Source organism: Muscardinus avellanarius, assembly GCF_963383645.1.
Source record: "Muscardinus avellanarius genome assembly, chromosome: 2".
Classification (NCBI taxonomy): Eukaryota; Metazoa; Chordata; class Mammalia; order Rodentia; family Gliridae; genus Muscardinus; species Muscardinus avellanarius.
In genome coordinates this window covers 97,672,903-97,688,582 of record NC_137787.1, presented here as the reverse complement: position 1 = coordinate 97,688,582, position 15,680 = coordinate 97,672,903, and the positions used below count along the sequence as shown (strand labels likewise).

The 15,680-nt window shown below is 39.4% G+C and overlaps 1 protein-coding gene across 1 annotated transcript in view; it reads left to right on the top strand.

Moving 5' to 3' along the window:
* The window catches only part of THSD7B (thrombospondin type 1 domain containing 7B), a gene marked incomplete at both ends in the record, with an annotated part of 783,939 nt that overhangs the window by 501,955 nt on the left and 266,304 nt on the right, over positions 1 to 15,680 (top strand). The window contains one exon of the mRNA XM_080689965.1: positions 11,547 to 11,741. Within this exon, the coding sequence (XP_080546091.1) occupies positions 11,547 to 11,741 (195 nt within the window). The remainder of the gene's footprint in view (positions 1 to 11,546; positions 11,742 to 15,680) is intronic.

The window sequence follows — 15,680 nt, the reverse complement described above, 5'->3', positions numbered from 1 at the left end:
TTGGCCTCCAAGTGCCCAAGTCTGAATTCTGAGAGCCTGTGAATATGTTAGCTTCTATGGCAAAAGGGATTTTGTAGCTACAAGTGGCACATGATTGTAAATGCCAGTATTTGGGAGGCTAAAATGGGAGGATTGCAGATTTTTTTTTGCCAGTCTAGGGATGGAACCCAAGGGTATTCAACCTCTGAGTGACAACCCCACCCTATTTTTTATTCTTTATTTTGAAACAGGATCTCACTAAGTTGCGGAAGGCCTCACTAAGTAGCTGAGGCCGGCTGTGAACCAGGATCCTCCAGTCTCAGCCTCCCGAGTGCTGAGATTACATGTGTGTGCCACCATGCTTGGCTGCAGGACTGTTTTAAAAATAGGGCTGGGAGTGGGGTATGGTGGTGCACACTTGTAATCCCAGTATTCAGGAGGCTGAGACCAGAGGGTCGTGGTTTGTCGACAGCCTGAGCTACTTAGCGAGGCCCTTTGCAACTCAGTGAGACCCTGTTTCAAAATAAAGAAGACTAAAAAATAGGGCTGGGGTGTAGCTCTGAGGTACAGTGTGCCTGGGCTCCACCCCTGTACCACAAAAATAAATAAATAAATAAATAAATAAATAAATAAATAAATAAATAGGGCTTGGGGTGTAACTCAGTTGTAAAGTGTCTCTGGGTTCAGTCTTGGATGGGGAGCTTATGTTGGTTTATCCAGGTGGAGCAAATGTGATTGCAGCAGTTCTTATGTGAGGTAGGCAGGAGGTCGACGTTATGATAGGAGTTGAGGGACAGAGATGTGAAGATGTGACATTGCTGGATTTGAAGTGGAAAAGGGGGATGTGAGCAAAGGATTTAGGAAACCTCTGGATGCTGGGATATGGCAAGGCAATAAATTCTTCCCCGGACCCTCTAGTTACCATGACTTTAGCATAGCAAAGATGATTTTTAATTTCTGATCCTCAGAAATGTAAGCGAATATGTGTATGTCCTTTTCAGCTACTTACCTAGTGGGCCACTTGTTATAGCAGCAACAAGACTTCCTGCAAACAAATTAGTAGTTTTTAAAAATGCCACACACATAGGGATTACCTTACACTAAAGGATTACCTACATCATATCGTGTGGTAGAGCAAGAGCAGCTAAGTCCTTAAGAACCTGAGTTCTAGCTTCTCCCCCAGACACCTGGCTAAACACTCCCAGCCTGCTGCTCTATGGGGCTTCAAAGAACATATCTCCTCTGTTTAGCAGAAGCCTACTGTGTCTCTTGCCTCTTATTAGAGGACATATCTGTATACAAGCCAGCCACAGGGCCAGTTCTCCTGGGTCACGACACCTAGTGCTGAAGCATGTGAGTGTAGGCTATGTGCTTTCAAAATGCTTAATTTATATCCTTAATTCAACCTGATTTCTCTCTGTGTATCCTGTCTGTCATTATGACTCCAGAGAAAGGACAAGATAAATGCCAAATCAGGAGGGAGAGAGGTTTAGGGATGGGGTTGCTGGGCCTGGGAGCTATGCCTATAATCTCCATACATGGAAGGCTGAGAGTAGAAAATCCAGGCTAGCCTCAGCAACTTAGAAAGGGCCTCAGCAACTTAGGGAGGCCCTATTTCAAAATAACAACTAAAACTGCACGGGGGGTATAGCTAGAGGTAGAATGCCTATGGGTTTAATATCTATCACTATATATATATATATATATATATATATATATATATAAATAATAACAATAAAAAAGGACGGAGAGGGATCTTCATCAAATGATAAGGAGGAAAAGCTCTCCTTTCCTGCCAGGTGGGTGAGGTGAAGAGAAAAGAAAGTGCCTGGGTGTGGGAGGAAGGAGAAGCTGAGCATAAGGATCACAGGTCAGAGCTTTCCCTAATTCAGGACTGATGCTTTAGCAGTATAGTTTGACTAAGGAAAAGGAAGAAAGCAAGGAGTTCAGTCCCATGTCCTGCTTAGAATTCTGGGCCACATGCCAACAGGTAGGGGCCTCTCAGAAGACAGTAGGTCTTGGGTAGTGAGGCTGGAGGAGGGCCTTGAAGTCTTCCAGCTTTTCCTAAGTTTCCTGGTCACTATCCCCAGAGTTCCTGGAGGAAAGCAAGGAGGAACTGGTGCCAGTAGTGCTGGCTGGCAGGCTTCAGAAGAGAGCCTACCCTGGACCTCCCATGCACTCATCACAAAGCTGGCCAGGTGAGAGGACTAAGTTCCCAGACCAGGCTGAGGGGAAATACATGACGAAGTATTCAACCCAGTCCTTCACGGTGGGTGTTACTTAGCAGGCACACAGGCCCCTCTCACTGCAGATTCTAAAAAGACCTGAAGAATTTCTGCAGGACCTGCCTGCAGACCCCAGGTTCCTGCTACTGCTAGCTACCCCAGGCACCCAGATGCCATCCTGGGAGGAGAGGCAGAAGTGGCACAGAGGCTCCCCATCTCCTGAAAAGAACTATTTAAACAGAAAGGAAACAAAGTGGTCAGAACTGAGATAGCATAGATCAGTATTTTTATTTTTCCTGGTTAGCAGGAAGGGAACTCCTAAGAAAGATTACATCAAGCCATAATAAAATAATTGGAGTAGAGTTCTGTCCTGTCCCTAGTTAAGCTCAGCAGGAGACACTGGCCTGGTTTCTATGTCCAGAAGCCTGCTATGGCCTTCTTCCAGCGGTAGGTAGTCCTCTACCTGGCTCCCTCTATAAACTCGGTCTGGTACTCAGGACCCCGGAGTCCACAGCCAGTGGTCTTGAGCCAGCCTCCGGGGCTTGCAGCGTCTCTGCTGGATATGACCTGTGAGGAAAGTTGGCTTCTCACCTGTGTTCCCTAGCCAAGGATTGGACAAGGGTGACTAGATTGTTGATTGAGCCTCTATAGGAGGTTGACTGCAGGGCTTCCTATGACCAAGAAGCTCCCTGAGTGGACGATTCCAGCTGTGGGTAGAGGAGGAAGGGCCAGGCCTGGGTTTCTATGTTGTAACACTCAGGCCTGAAACTTCAGAATTATACACTGGGATTTCCAAGTCATTTCAAAAACCTATTTGTTAAGGTAGGAGGATAGAACCAATTCATTACACATTTTTTGGTTCAATTATAGCCTTGAACTCTTTGGACTCCTGGTTGTGAACCCCTCCTGTATTCTATGTAACCCTCCCCACACAGATGGGCAGCCTGGCATAGTCATTAAATGAGTGACCTCGCTGCACAGACACTGAACATGTAATTTGACGTGTTAGAAGTCTTATCCAAAGGGGAGCCGGGTGTGGCGGCGCACGCTTGTAATCCCCGCGCTTGGGAGGCGGAGACAGGAGGATGGCGCAGGTTTGAAGCCAGCCGCGCTGGCGTAAGAGACCCTGTTTCAAAAATATAAAATAGGCCTGGGAGTGTAGCCCGGAGGTAGAAGGGCTTCCAGGAACCCCAGTACCACCAAAAAAAAAAAAAAAAAAACCAAACAACAAAAACAAACAACAAAAAAAAAAACAAAAAAAAACAAAGGGGAAGCAAATGGTCTTACTCAAATGAGTATCAAGAACCAGGAAGGCAGCTCATCACATCATCACACCACTTGTTTCTCTGCACAGGGCCAGGCACGCTCTGTTTGTACATCATATACACCATCCCAGCATTGATCCTTCCAGAAGGTTCCACTGAATGTCCAGTGCCTGAGGCTCCAGTGCTTTCACAGCTTTCCAGATGTCTTGGAATCTCATTTCCATGTTTCTTCCTTCTGTGTATGCCAGGCTGTTAGTACAGGGCCTGACATAGCAGACACGGTACATGGATGTTGCTGAACGATATGCGTGTAAATTTAGCTGTACCCTTGAGCAGGCCTTCGTGACAGGACTGCAACCTTTATACACAGAGCCCTTCCAGTTTTCCAGCGTGCTTCTCCCATTTCCTGGAAACCATGAACTCTTGAAACAAATTCTTTCTACCCTTTTCTTTCAATGATTAGAGCTGAACTCTGGTCAGAAGCAGCTTCAGGAAAGTAATTTGGGTGTCCTTGGTGAGGGTGACGAGGGACAGACCTGGAGCAGCCAGTGCTCCCTTTATTCTTCTTCCCAGACAGAACATTATCCATTTTTATCAGAAGGACACTAACCCCTGTCCTCTTCATATCATAATTGAAAAGAAGAAAAACTTATCACAGCGTGTCTGACCATCAAAGTTTAGAGGTGATAGAGGGCAGAGAGACCAGCCACTTAGCAATAGTTAACGATCTGGTTTTAGTCAGCATTTAAGCCTGAGAGGGCTGCCTGACCATCCCATTTTAATAGCACTTAAAAAAAATTAACTCTGAGACACTCTGGGAATTCATCTAGGTCTTTCTCCTTTCTTTTGCTAAATCCTCACATTATTGTACACTTTGTGTGTGGGCATACATTCTTTCATTTTCATGCCACTAGAACAGAAAGGAATCAGCTAAGAGGGGGAGCAACTAGAAACTCTTCTCCCTCCTCCAATTCCCATTTTGATGCCTTTATCCCAAGGCATCGTGTGTAGCAGTTAAGAGAAAATTGAAGTAGCTGAACTCAGTGATGTGTATTATGTACTTTTCTGGACACTACAAATAGGTAGATGTGACCTCAGACATCACAGAGATTTCTTGGAGGGTTGTCTCCCTGCCATACCTGTTCGCCAGGTGACAGCTTCTGTCTGAGTGGCTTGGATCAAACACCTGCTTCCTTAACCAGTGGCATTAAGACTAAATTCCTTAACAAGTTAAAAGGTTGAATTTCCATTCCTCTTAGACAGTTCGGTCCAGATTGAAATACATGACAAGGAGTGCCAGAAGAAAATCTCTCTTTCCTGCTAGAAGGACCTTTCCCACTAGTATAGCGCCATTGAACCTCATTATGATGTATAATTGCACTGCATCACTAAAATAATATGAAAATACAGCCAGTACTCTTATGTGCCAATGTTCAACATCCTCTAATGAAACTCTCAATTCAATGTTGTTCCAGAACTCGATGTTCCTAGAAACAGTTCTTAGAAAGATTAGGCTTTTGCTTTTGACTTTTCCTGGAATTGTGATCGTATGTAATAACACATAAGCATTATTTTAGTGGACACTAAAGAGAATGTATAATTTAGCACTTGGAAATAGAGTAGACACTATCCTTGGGAGTGTCATGCAGTCTCTGGAAAAGGCTGCTGACCTCAATTTTGTCATTGCAAGGTAGGCTCCTTTCCCACTTCTTAGGGCTCAGGAGGGTTGTATGACATGTGGAATATTCCTTCTGAGCCAAGAACCAGGAAAGGTGATGGTGGACTCTTCTTTCCTGCCACTTCTCATAGTACATCTCTGAAGATTTTTTTCATGATAATGTATCACTCTCCGCAGTCACATACTAAGTACTTAGTGTTGTACTAATCACTTTATCTGTGTCAATTTATCATATGATGTAGTCATTCCCATTTCTTAAATGAGTTGTATCTAAAAAGAATTTCATAACTTGCCCAGGGTAACAATAAAAAATGGAGAGCTACCCTTAGTTCATTTTACACTAAAGCCTGTAGATTTTTCAGGACACTATACCACCTCTGATTTATTACTCTGGCTTAAGGACACTATATACTTTTTGTTTTTTAACTGGGGATTGAATCCAGGAACATACTCCCTTGGAAGTACATGCCCAGCTCTTCTTATATTTTAATTTGAAACAGGGTCTCTCTAAGTTGCTGAGATTCTTGCTAAGTTGTCAAAGATGACCTCAAACCTACAATCCTCCTGTCTCGGCCTCTCAAGTATTGGTTTTGTAGGTGCATACTACCATGCCCAGCAGGAGACTATATTACATTAATATTTATGGACAATTACAATATATATGTATATATAGATATATATCGACATATGACATGTATTATAATATATATTTAATATATTATAATATAAATATATGTATAGATTTATATTTGTGGCACTGGGAATGAAACCTAGAGGCATTCTACCTCTAAGCTACACCCCAAGCCCTAGGTTTTTTTTTTTTTTTTTTGGTGGTACTGGGGTTCCTGGAAACCCTTCTACCTCTGGGCTACACCCCCAGACCTATTTTATATTTTTATTTGGAAACAGGGTCTCTAAAGCCAGCATGGCTGGCTTCGAACCTGCGAGATCCTACTGTCTCCGCCTCCTAAGCGCGGGAATTATAAGCATGCACCACCACGCCCAGCAAACCCTAGTTTTTTTTAAATTTTTATTTGGAAACAGGTCTCATTATGTTGATGAGAATCTCAGACTACCCTCAAACCTGTAATCCTTCTGTCTCAGCCTCCCAAGTACTGGGATTACAAGCCTGCGTCACCATGTCCAGCTATGATTTGTATGTTTTACAATGCTTTTTGCCTGTGATTTGTATAATGGAAAAAGCATCTAAATTCTGTGTTATCTGTGGTTGTTTACGTTCAATGTCTTCTCATTTCCTTTGCATATTTGTTCTGCGTGCCGTGCAAATTTCCCAGGCCTGCAGCCATCTTGCTTGCTCCTTCTTCAGTATTTTTTACCCTCTAGTATAGTTTAGTATGCAGTCATTCAATAACTGCTTATTATTTAAATGATTTCTTGTATATTAGAACATTCCCAAGAAGGAAATTATTTTATTTAATTTGTTCATGGTTTCCATTCTAGTGACTCTTTTATCACACTTGAAAAAAAAAAAAGAGAATCTCAGACATGAAGAAATCTGAAAACCTTAATTCCCTGTCTACACACACATGGCCTGTGGTTTTTCATTTGCCACTCACCCTTGATTTGTCAGTAAGACAGCTCTGGTTCTATGGCTGGTATGTTATCAAACTTTATGCTCCAACTCTGCATGCATTCTGTGGCCTGTATAAACCTTGAAAGTCTATCTCAGACAACTCTCCTACATCAGTTTGTACCAAAGTGATTGTATTTGCTCTGCATAGCCCTATTAATGCAATGAATATGCTGGGGTGATTTTTGAACTATTGGCTCATTAATGATGATGCTTAATGTCATAGAATAAGGTGAAGATTCGAGCAAGGTTTCCTTATTACTTTACACTTCGAGGTTGAGGATGGCCAAGGAACAAATGAGGGATGGGGAGGAGAATATGTGTGCGTAGACTTGCTTGGGTATCAGAACACTTGCATTTAAAAAGAAATATAAAACATAACAACTGATATCATTTATTGATTCTGTAGTCTGTGTAAGACATTGTTTAGAAATTTTACCACTCATTATTATAGTAGTCTCATGATGCTTATCTTAAGGATGAGGACATTGAAACAAAAGCAGTTCAATAATTTATCTAGTTCCTATAACTCTCAGGTTTGTGGTTGGAATTTGTATTTGTTACCATTTGGCTACAGTGTCTGTGAAATCCACCACATGCTTTAGCTATTCTTTCTTAAAATTTTAATATCTTTCTTTATTAATTCAGAACAGCTCAATATAGGCCTTTTAAAAATTCAGTAAATTTTTAATTTTTAATTAATTAATTAAATTATTTTTGTATTGGAGATTAAAATATGGGTATTCCACTTCTGAGACATACTGTCATCCCTATTTTACTTTTTATTTGAAAACAGAGTCTCACTAAGTTACTGAGAGCCTTGCCAAGTTGCTGAGGTTGGCCTCGAACCTACAATCCTTCTGTCCCAGCTCTCAAGTACTGGGACTATAGGCCTGCATCACCGCACCCAGGAAATGCAGTGCATTCTAATTTACAAAGTTTGAAGAACTTCAAATTTTAATTTTTTATTTACCAGAGCTTCTAAATTCTAAGCTTATTCAAAGTTAAATTACAGAAAAGAAGTAAAATATTTTAAAATCACTTGTCACCGAAAAGTTTTTCATTTGTATACATTAGAGGTTTTCATTTAAGAAATGAGTACTTTTTAAAAGTTTTTTTTTAAATCCTTGTCATGTTATTCAGTGCATTGTCATCTTGTAAAAAAAAAAATTAACTTGGCAAGATAAAAGTTCTCTAAATTGACTCCAAATTGGTTATCTAAACATGCAATTCAAAGAACATTTGCTTGTACCCTACTTAAGATAATGTATTTTGCTGTATTCATCATTAATGGCTGCAATATTCCCAACAATGAAAATGCAGGTGATGCTGGCTTAATGTGTGGTGGATTTTGTTCCTAGGACGTGGATAAAAACAAAAACAAAGACAAAAAAAAATTGAAATGAATGAATAGCTCCACCTGCCACAGAGCAGATGTGCAAGCTAGGAAGTATTGTGAGTGGAGCCATTGTCATCTGAGCTAATTCCTTGGCCCTAACGCACTAAATGGCTTTGGCTTTCACCAGTTCTAAAAAAAGATTTATAGGATTCAGATAAACTTGTTCTATGTTTTACGGAGAATAGAGAAATAATTCGGAATACGAGAAGAATAGACAACCGAAAGGAGCCTCTGTGTACACTTGTTCTGTCTCAGGGACATTTGTATGAAGAGTAATTAACAGTGTTGGTCTTGTGTTCCTTCATTCCTTCTCATGTGGGAGGTTTTAAGGAGCTATAATAGGATCACCTAGACTATGATTTATTTAGATTAAAGAACTCAGTAAACACTCATTAACATACAGCATGTCCAATGATACCATGCCAAATATGTGTAGTCAGGACAGGCTGGATCAGAACCACATAGGACACTGAGTAACAAAAATATCCCCATACTCCATTACCACAAATGCTGAAGCAGCAAGTCTGGAGAAATGCCATCAATTCAAAACTCAGCCATGGCAGAAAGCAGTTTAGAAGAATAGTGTTCACCCAGCTGTGGTGGCATGTACCTGTAATTTCAGTACTTGGGAGACTGAGACAGAAAGATTACAGGTTTGAGGCCAGCCTCAGCAACTTTGTGAGACTGTTTCAAAGTAAAAAAATTACAAAAAATAAGTCTGGTGGTGTAGTCAGAGGTAGAATACCTCTGGGATCAGCCCCCAGAAACACACACACACACACACACACACACACACACACACACACACACACACACGTAGTTTTCAAATGGATCAGTTTTGTTCCCTAGAAGACATTTTGCAAGGGTCTGGAGATATTTTTGGTTGTCAAAACTTAGAGGGGATTGCCGGGCGTGGTGGCACATGCTTGTAATCCCCGCGCCTGGGAGGCAGAGACAGGAGGATCTGGCAGGTTCGAAGCTAACCACGCTGGCTTAAGAGACCCTGTTCCCAAATAAAATAAATATATAGAATAGGTCTGGGAGTGTAGCCCGGAGGTAGAAGGTTTCCAGGAACCCACGTACCACAAAAAACAAAAACAAAAACAAAAAACTTAGAGGGGGTATGTGCTACTAGCCTCTAATCAGTAAAGGCAAGAATGGTGTTAACTGTCTACCATGCACAATACTTACTCAGGCACCTACAAAAATGGTATCCAACCTGAAATTTTAATAATTCTGGCACTGAGATTTGCTCATATAAAGTATATAACGAAACATCATTATAGAATCTATATTAGGGTAAATAAGATATGCTGAAGTACCACACATTCAGAATAAAAAATAAATGGCATTAATCCAAAGAATCAAATAAAACTTTAATTGAACCAAAGCATGGTAGCATACACCTGTAATCCCAGTACTAGGGAGGCTGAGACAGGAGGATTTCAGGTTCTAGTCTCCCTTTAACAACTTACTGATGCCATGTTTTAAAAAGAAAATTAGAAGCCAGGCATGGTGGCTCACACTTGTAATCCCAGCCTCAGCTACTTAGTGAGGCCCTTTGCAACTCAGTGAGACCCTATTTCAAAATATAGAATAAAAAATAGGACTGGGGGTATAGCTTGAAGGCAGAATGCCCCTGGGTTCCATCCCTAGTACTGCAAAAATAAAATAAAATAAAATAAATAATGAAGGGCTGGAGGTGCAGCTTAGAGGTAGAACACCCATGGATTCAATCCCCAGTACCACATAACAGTTTTAGCTCAAAAGTTATTATTTTATGATACAATTAGGGATTTTATTTTTTATTTTTTAATATTTTTACTTTTATTTATATGTGGAACATATTGAAAATGGTATACATTTAGACTGTGCTTGGTACCCTCTCCCCCTCCCAACAGTAAGTGTCCAGATTAACCATGCTATATTCATATTTTTACACATATTTGAATGTAGCTCCTCCATTAATCAACCTCAACCTTCTTCCTCTACTATCCTTCCATTCTAGCTTTGCTGAAATTTTCCCTCCATTATCTGGAGTCCCTCAGGTATCCCCAATGCTCCCTAGCTTGGGCATATTAGAGAAAACATATGTCCTTTCTCTTTCTGTGCTTGGGTGATCTCACTTAACATTATGTTCTCCAGGTATTTCCATCTTCTTGCAAGTGACATGATTTTGTTCTTTTTTAATGCTGAATAGAATTCCATTGTGTGTATTTCCCCTAATTTTGCCATCCATTCATCTGTTGATGGAGACCTGGGTTGGTTCCATATTTTGGCTACTACGAATTGTGTTGCTATGAACATAGGTATGCATATGTTACTGTAGTTCTCTGATTTCAACACCTTGGGAAAAATACCCAGGAGTGGTAGAGCTGGATCATATGGTGGATCCATTCCCAGTTTTCTAAGAAATCTCCACACTGTTCTCCATAGCGGTTGGACTAGTTTGCACTCCCACCAACAGTGTAAAGGGTTCCTCTTTCCCCACATCCTCACCAGCATTTGTTGTTATTTGATTGCTTTATGCTTGCCACTCTGACTGGGGTTAGATGGAATCTTAGTCTAGTTTTAATTTGCATCTCCCTGATGGCCAATGATGTAGAACATCTTTTCATGTATCTGTTGGCCATCTGTACCTCTTCTTTTATAAAGTTTCTATTCAATTAAATTGCCCATTTCTTGATTGGGTTGTTTGTTTTGCTACTGTATAGTCTCTTGAGCTCTTTGTATATTCTAGATATCAGCCCTCTATCAGAATGGTGGCTGGTAAAGATGAAATGGCATGCAAAAGAAGTTTTGAGAAGTTACCTGCAACTGATGTTTGTGATGATAATGTTCCAGGTAGATTATGACTGTGAATGAAAACATGATTTAAATCTTTAAATCAATTCTTAAATATTAATATGGAGAAAAAGCTTGTTAATAGATACAAAACTTACTTCTTAAATACTGACTGTGAAGAAAAAATAGGAGTATTTCCAGGAGTACCATCTCAACAAATAACAAAAATCAAGTCTAGGAAGTGTCTGCATGGTATTTTAAAAATAGTTTTGTCCTTTTTTATCCTCATTTCATTCTCTCTCTTATAGATTTTCTTCTAGTTTTATATCATCACTAGAGAGCTGAGGCTCATGAGCGGGAAGTATAATAAATTACTTCCAAGTTATTTTGGTTGCTTTCAGTGCAGGGTTTCGATTAATAATGAAACCAATTAAATCCTCAAATACCTTCAATGGCAACAATAAAAATTTAATTTCCAGGGAACAATAAGGTGAGCTATGTTGAACACTGTTTGCAATCACAGTGAAGACTAAATTTTCAAACATCGGGGCGTTCTACTGTTTTGTCAAAGAAATAGTAGCTGATTTGATCAAAATAGTAACAAGACTCCATGCTCTTTTTTTAGCTGTCTCATGCGTCTCTGATGATAACCAGTCTGCAGAGATGACGGAATGCCTCAGGCTGACAGGTGGCATGCCTCCGCTTGTGCAGGAATGTACTGTTCCTTGTCGAGAAGACTGTGCCTTCACGGCATGGTCCAAGTTCACACCATGCTCTAGGAATTGCGAAGCCACACGGAGCAGGCGGCGACAGCTCACAGGTAAGGTGACACTCGTGTCCCTCAGCTTCAGACAAGCTGTGTGTCTCTGAATCCCATGGAGAGCAGAGACTCCATAAGAGGAGCATTTGTGTCAGGTGTCTTCCTTTACTCCACTTCCCAGAAAATATCCTCAAAACCTAGAGCAAAGCCTCACACACGATAAGGACCTGGTTAATATTCGTGAAATGAAAAATATATGTGAGCCATTTTATGGCTGCAAAGTTCTTTTCTATATAGTTTAATAATCTTCCTAGTTATACAGGACATTTCCCTCACCAGGTTCTTTTGAGTAACTCATGGTTACTGATGCTTTGTCATGCCAGAATCTCAAGCTTAAAAGCAATCACTGATTTGTGGAGGAAAAAAGAAAGGAAGGAAGGAAGGAAGGGAGGAAGGGAGGCAGGCAGGCAAGCAGACCTAATTTATATTATTGTATTCACCATTGCTTATGATCAATTTCAGTCTTTAAAATCCTAGTAGCATAAAATAAAAATGAAAATTAAATATATGTTCTGGTTTTTGGAATATATCAATGTTTCCCAATTCTATGTATATCCACAAAAGTTAATGGAAATTAGAATAAGCAATGTTTTAAGTTCTAAAACAGTTTTTGCCTTTAATATGTAAGTAAATGATGCAATAGTATATTTCACTACTTATATAGATAATACACTAGAACTTGTCATAACTGCTTATGAACTTGAATATGCAGAAAACTTAAAGAATGGAGAACAAAAACAAAAGGACTAGAATAACCATTAAGGTAATAAAATTGGTGTTGACATTGAAAAATTAGGCACCGATGACCATGTATTATCAAGAGCAGTCCAGTGCTCTTTCTCTTGGTTTCAAGACACCCTTGTTTGAGTTCACTGCCTACTTGATTACATTTAAGTTTTAACTCACTTTAATGGACTTACTTAATCAATAGAGCCTTACACCGGATTTCTGCAGCCATACTGAGTGTGCATTCATAAGTGAAGGCAAAATGAAATGCATAATCATGATAGAAACATCAAATAACAAACACTATTCTTTGTGCTCTTTCTTCCACAAAAATCTGTGCATATACAATTTTATGCAACATTGCCTGTGTCACTAAGATAAAACAGTTTTCTTATGATAAACAATAGATAGAATGTGTGTGAAGGAATAATTTAAAGTTCAAGCACTAACTTCCTGACATTTTGCTCACATGTTCATACATTAATGCATCAGAAGCCATTATCTTGGCAACTTTGTCTTTGAGATGAGAGAGAATTTTTCTTAGAATCTTAAGTTTTTAATTAGTGGGCAGGTTTTTTTTTTCTTTCTTTTGAAGTCTTGCTAATTATATTTGGCACCTAACAAATGAAAATGGAAAATGCTGAAAATCTAGAGATATTTATCCATTTTACAACCAGAAATTTGTGTTATGAATTATTAAAACTGTAAAAAATTATGCTTTCATTTAAAATATTCTTTTTTTTTTTTTTTGGTGGTACTGGGGGTGGAACCCACAGGCTTTCTACTTCCGGGCTATACTCCCAGACCCATTTTATATTTTATTTGGAAACAGGGTCTCACTAAGTTTCTGAGAGCCTCACTAAGTAGCTGAGGCTGGCTTCGAACCTGTGCGATCCTCCTGTCTCAGCCTCCCAAGCGCGGGGATCACCAGCGTGCGCCACCACACCCGGCTAAAATATTCTTTCTGTAAAAGTAAATATTAAAGAATGGTTATACAGACTTCGCCAAGTCCAACCTGAGGATTGCTCACACAAAAACACTATTTAGAGTTTCTTTTCTAAATTCTTTTTAACTCTAGTGAAATTCTTTAAATTCTGATTCTATGTCTTTTCTTAGAGCTTTCTTTGTTTAATTATTTTTATTTTTTGAGGTACTAGAGATTGAACCTAGGGGCATTCTACCTCCAAAGTATACCCCAACCCTAATTTATATTTTATTTGAAAACAGAATCTTACTAAGTTGATTTGAGCTTCACTTAGTTTCTGAGGCTAGTTTCAAACCTGCAGTCTGTCTCAGCCTCCCAAGTACTGGGATTATAGGATACAGAGCTATTGTAAGTGACTAATTGATTTTGGATGTCTTTGCATCTAGATGACAATGAAACAACTCATCAGTTTCATGAAAACATAAAATCAGTCAAATGAATCATTTAGTTATTAATTTTAGCAAAATAAAAACCTAAATAGCTTTTTGAAAGTTTTCTAGTTTTAATGGTTATTTATTTATTTATTTATTTATTTATTTATTTATTTATTTATGTGGTACTCGGGATAGAACCCAGGGGCATTCTACCTTTGAGCTTTACCCCAGCACTATTTTTTATTCTTTATTTTGAAACAGGGTCTCACTGAGTTGCAAAGGGCCTCACTAAATAGCTGAGGCTGTCCATGAACTGCGGTCCTCCCATCTCAGCCTCCCGAATGCTGGGATTACAAGCGTGCATCACCACGCCCGGCTCATGGCTCATTTTTAATTGTAAAGTTAATGTTTACATATTGGCAGTACATTTAATGAACACTTCTTTAACATTAATAACAAGAAAAGCCATGGACTCTACTGAAATATCCCTCATCAACACAGCCACAAAGAGAGAAGCACACAGACATAAACACAGGCCACTCCCCTGAGTATGGGGCCAAGGGAGACTTTCATTTTTCTGGTTACCATTTTTCATGCTTTTATTGGTGCAGTGTTATTATACATCAGAGTGAGGTTCAATTTTCCTGTTACCAGCTTTTAATACTTTTTTTGGTGACATGTAATTAGACATCATAGTGAGATTAAAAATGATACAAACATTAATGTATACATCACTTGGTATATTTCCCACTCTATACTTTCCACTTCCTCCTTCCTTTCTCCCCATATGTTAATGAGATTGGTAGTTAAACCTTGTTTACATGTGATATTATTTGAACTGTTTTCTTCCTCAGTCTTCATTTTTTCCCCTCCTACCCTGAGTCCCATTTCATTTATTTATATTTTCTCTCCTCATTTATTTGACTGAAGTTTCTTTTATGTGCTTTATTTGTTCTATCTTGCCTTCTTTTTTTTTCTGGTGATGAGGATTGAACTCAAGGGCCTCTACTCTGAGCTATCTTACAGGCCTATTTTTTTTTTATTTTTTAGTATAATTTTATTGGTGTAACTTTGTTTTGTTTTGTTTTTGGAATCAAAGTCTAGTAAAGTTGCTGAGAGTCTTGCTAAATTTCTGGCTTCAATCCCACCATCCTCCTATCTCAGTCTCTTAAGTACTAGATTGCAAGCATGTACCATCATACCTGGCTCTTGCCTTCATTTTTAAAAAGAAATGTTAATTTGCTACCTGGTTATATCTAAACTAGATCACTGTATTTCAGATTGATAATTAAAGCAGTTTATACAATGATAGAAATATTCAACTCATGGGATAAAAAATTAATTCAGGTATGGTGAGTGTGCTCAGAGTTGACTTTGTGGAAGAAGTAATCTATTACTTGATTTAAAGGGCAAGTGGGCATGATCTAGACAAACGAGGGAGGGTAGAACTACAGAAATTTATAGAGCAGCAAACGTAAAGGCCAGAAAATAAAAGAGCAATTTCTAGGAGCTGAGGTATGCGTAGTAGGACTAGACTTTACCATGCCAGAGGCAGAGTGGTACAAGGTAGGTGGTAGGCTGATGCCAATGGCCCAGGTCATCTGGGGCCTTGATGACCATGATGATGGATCTTGACTTCTCTCTATGAGCTATAGTAAGTCACTGAAGAATTTGCAATAGACAAGCAAAGTGATCGGATTTATATCACTGAAAGCTGGCTCTCAGTGCAGTGTGGTGAACAGATTGCAGGGTGTGAGGTATGGTGGCAACAAGATCCAGGAGGAAGCTCTTGCAGTGATTTAAGCTGCAGATTTAGAGGGAGCTGAATATGTGTCTATTAGTTAGTATCAAAAC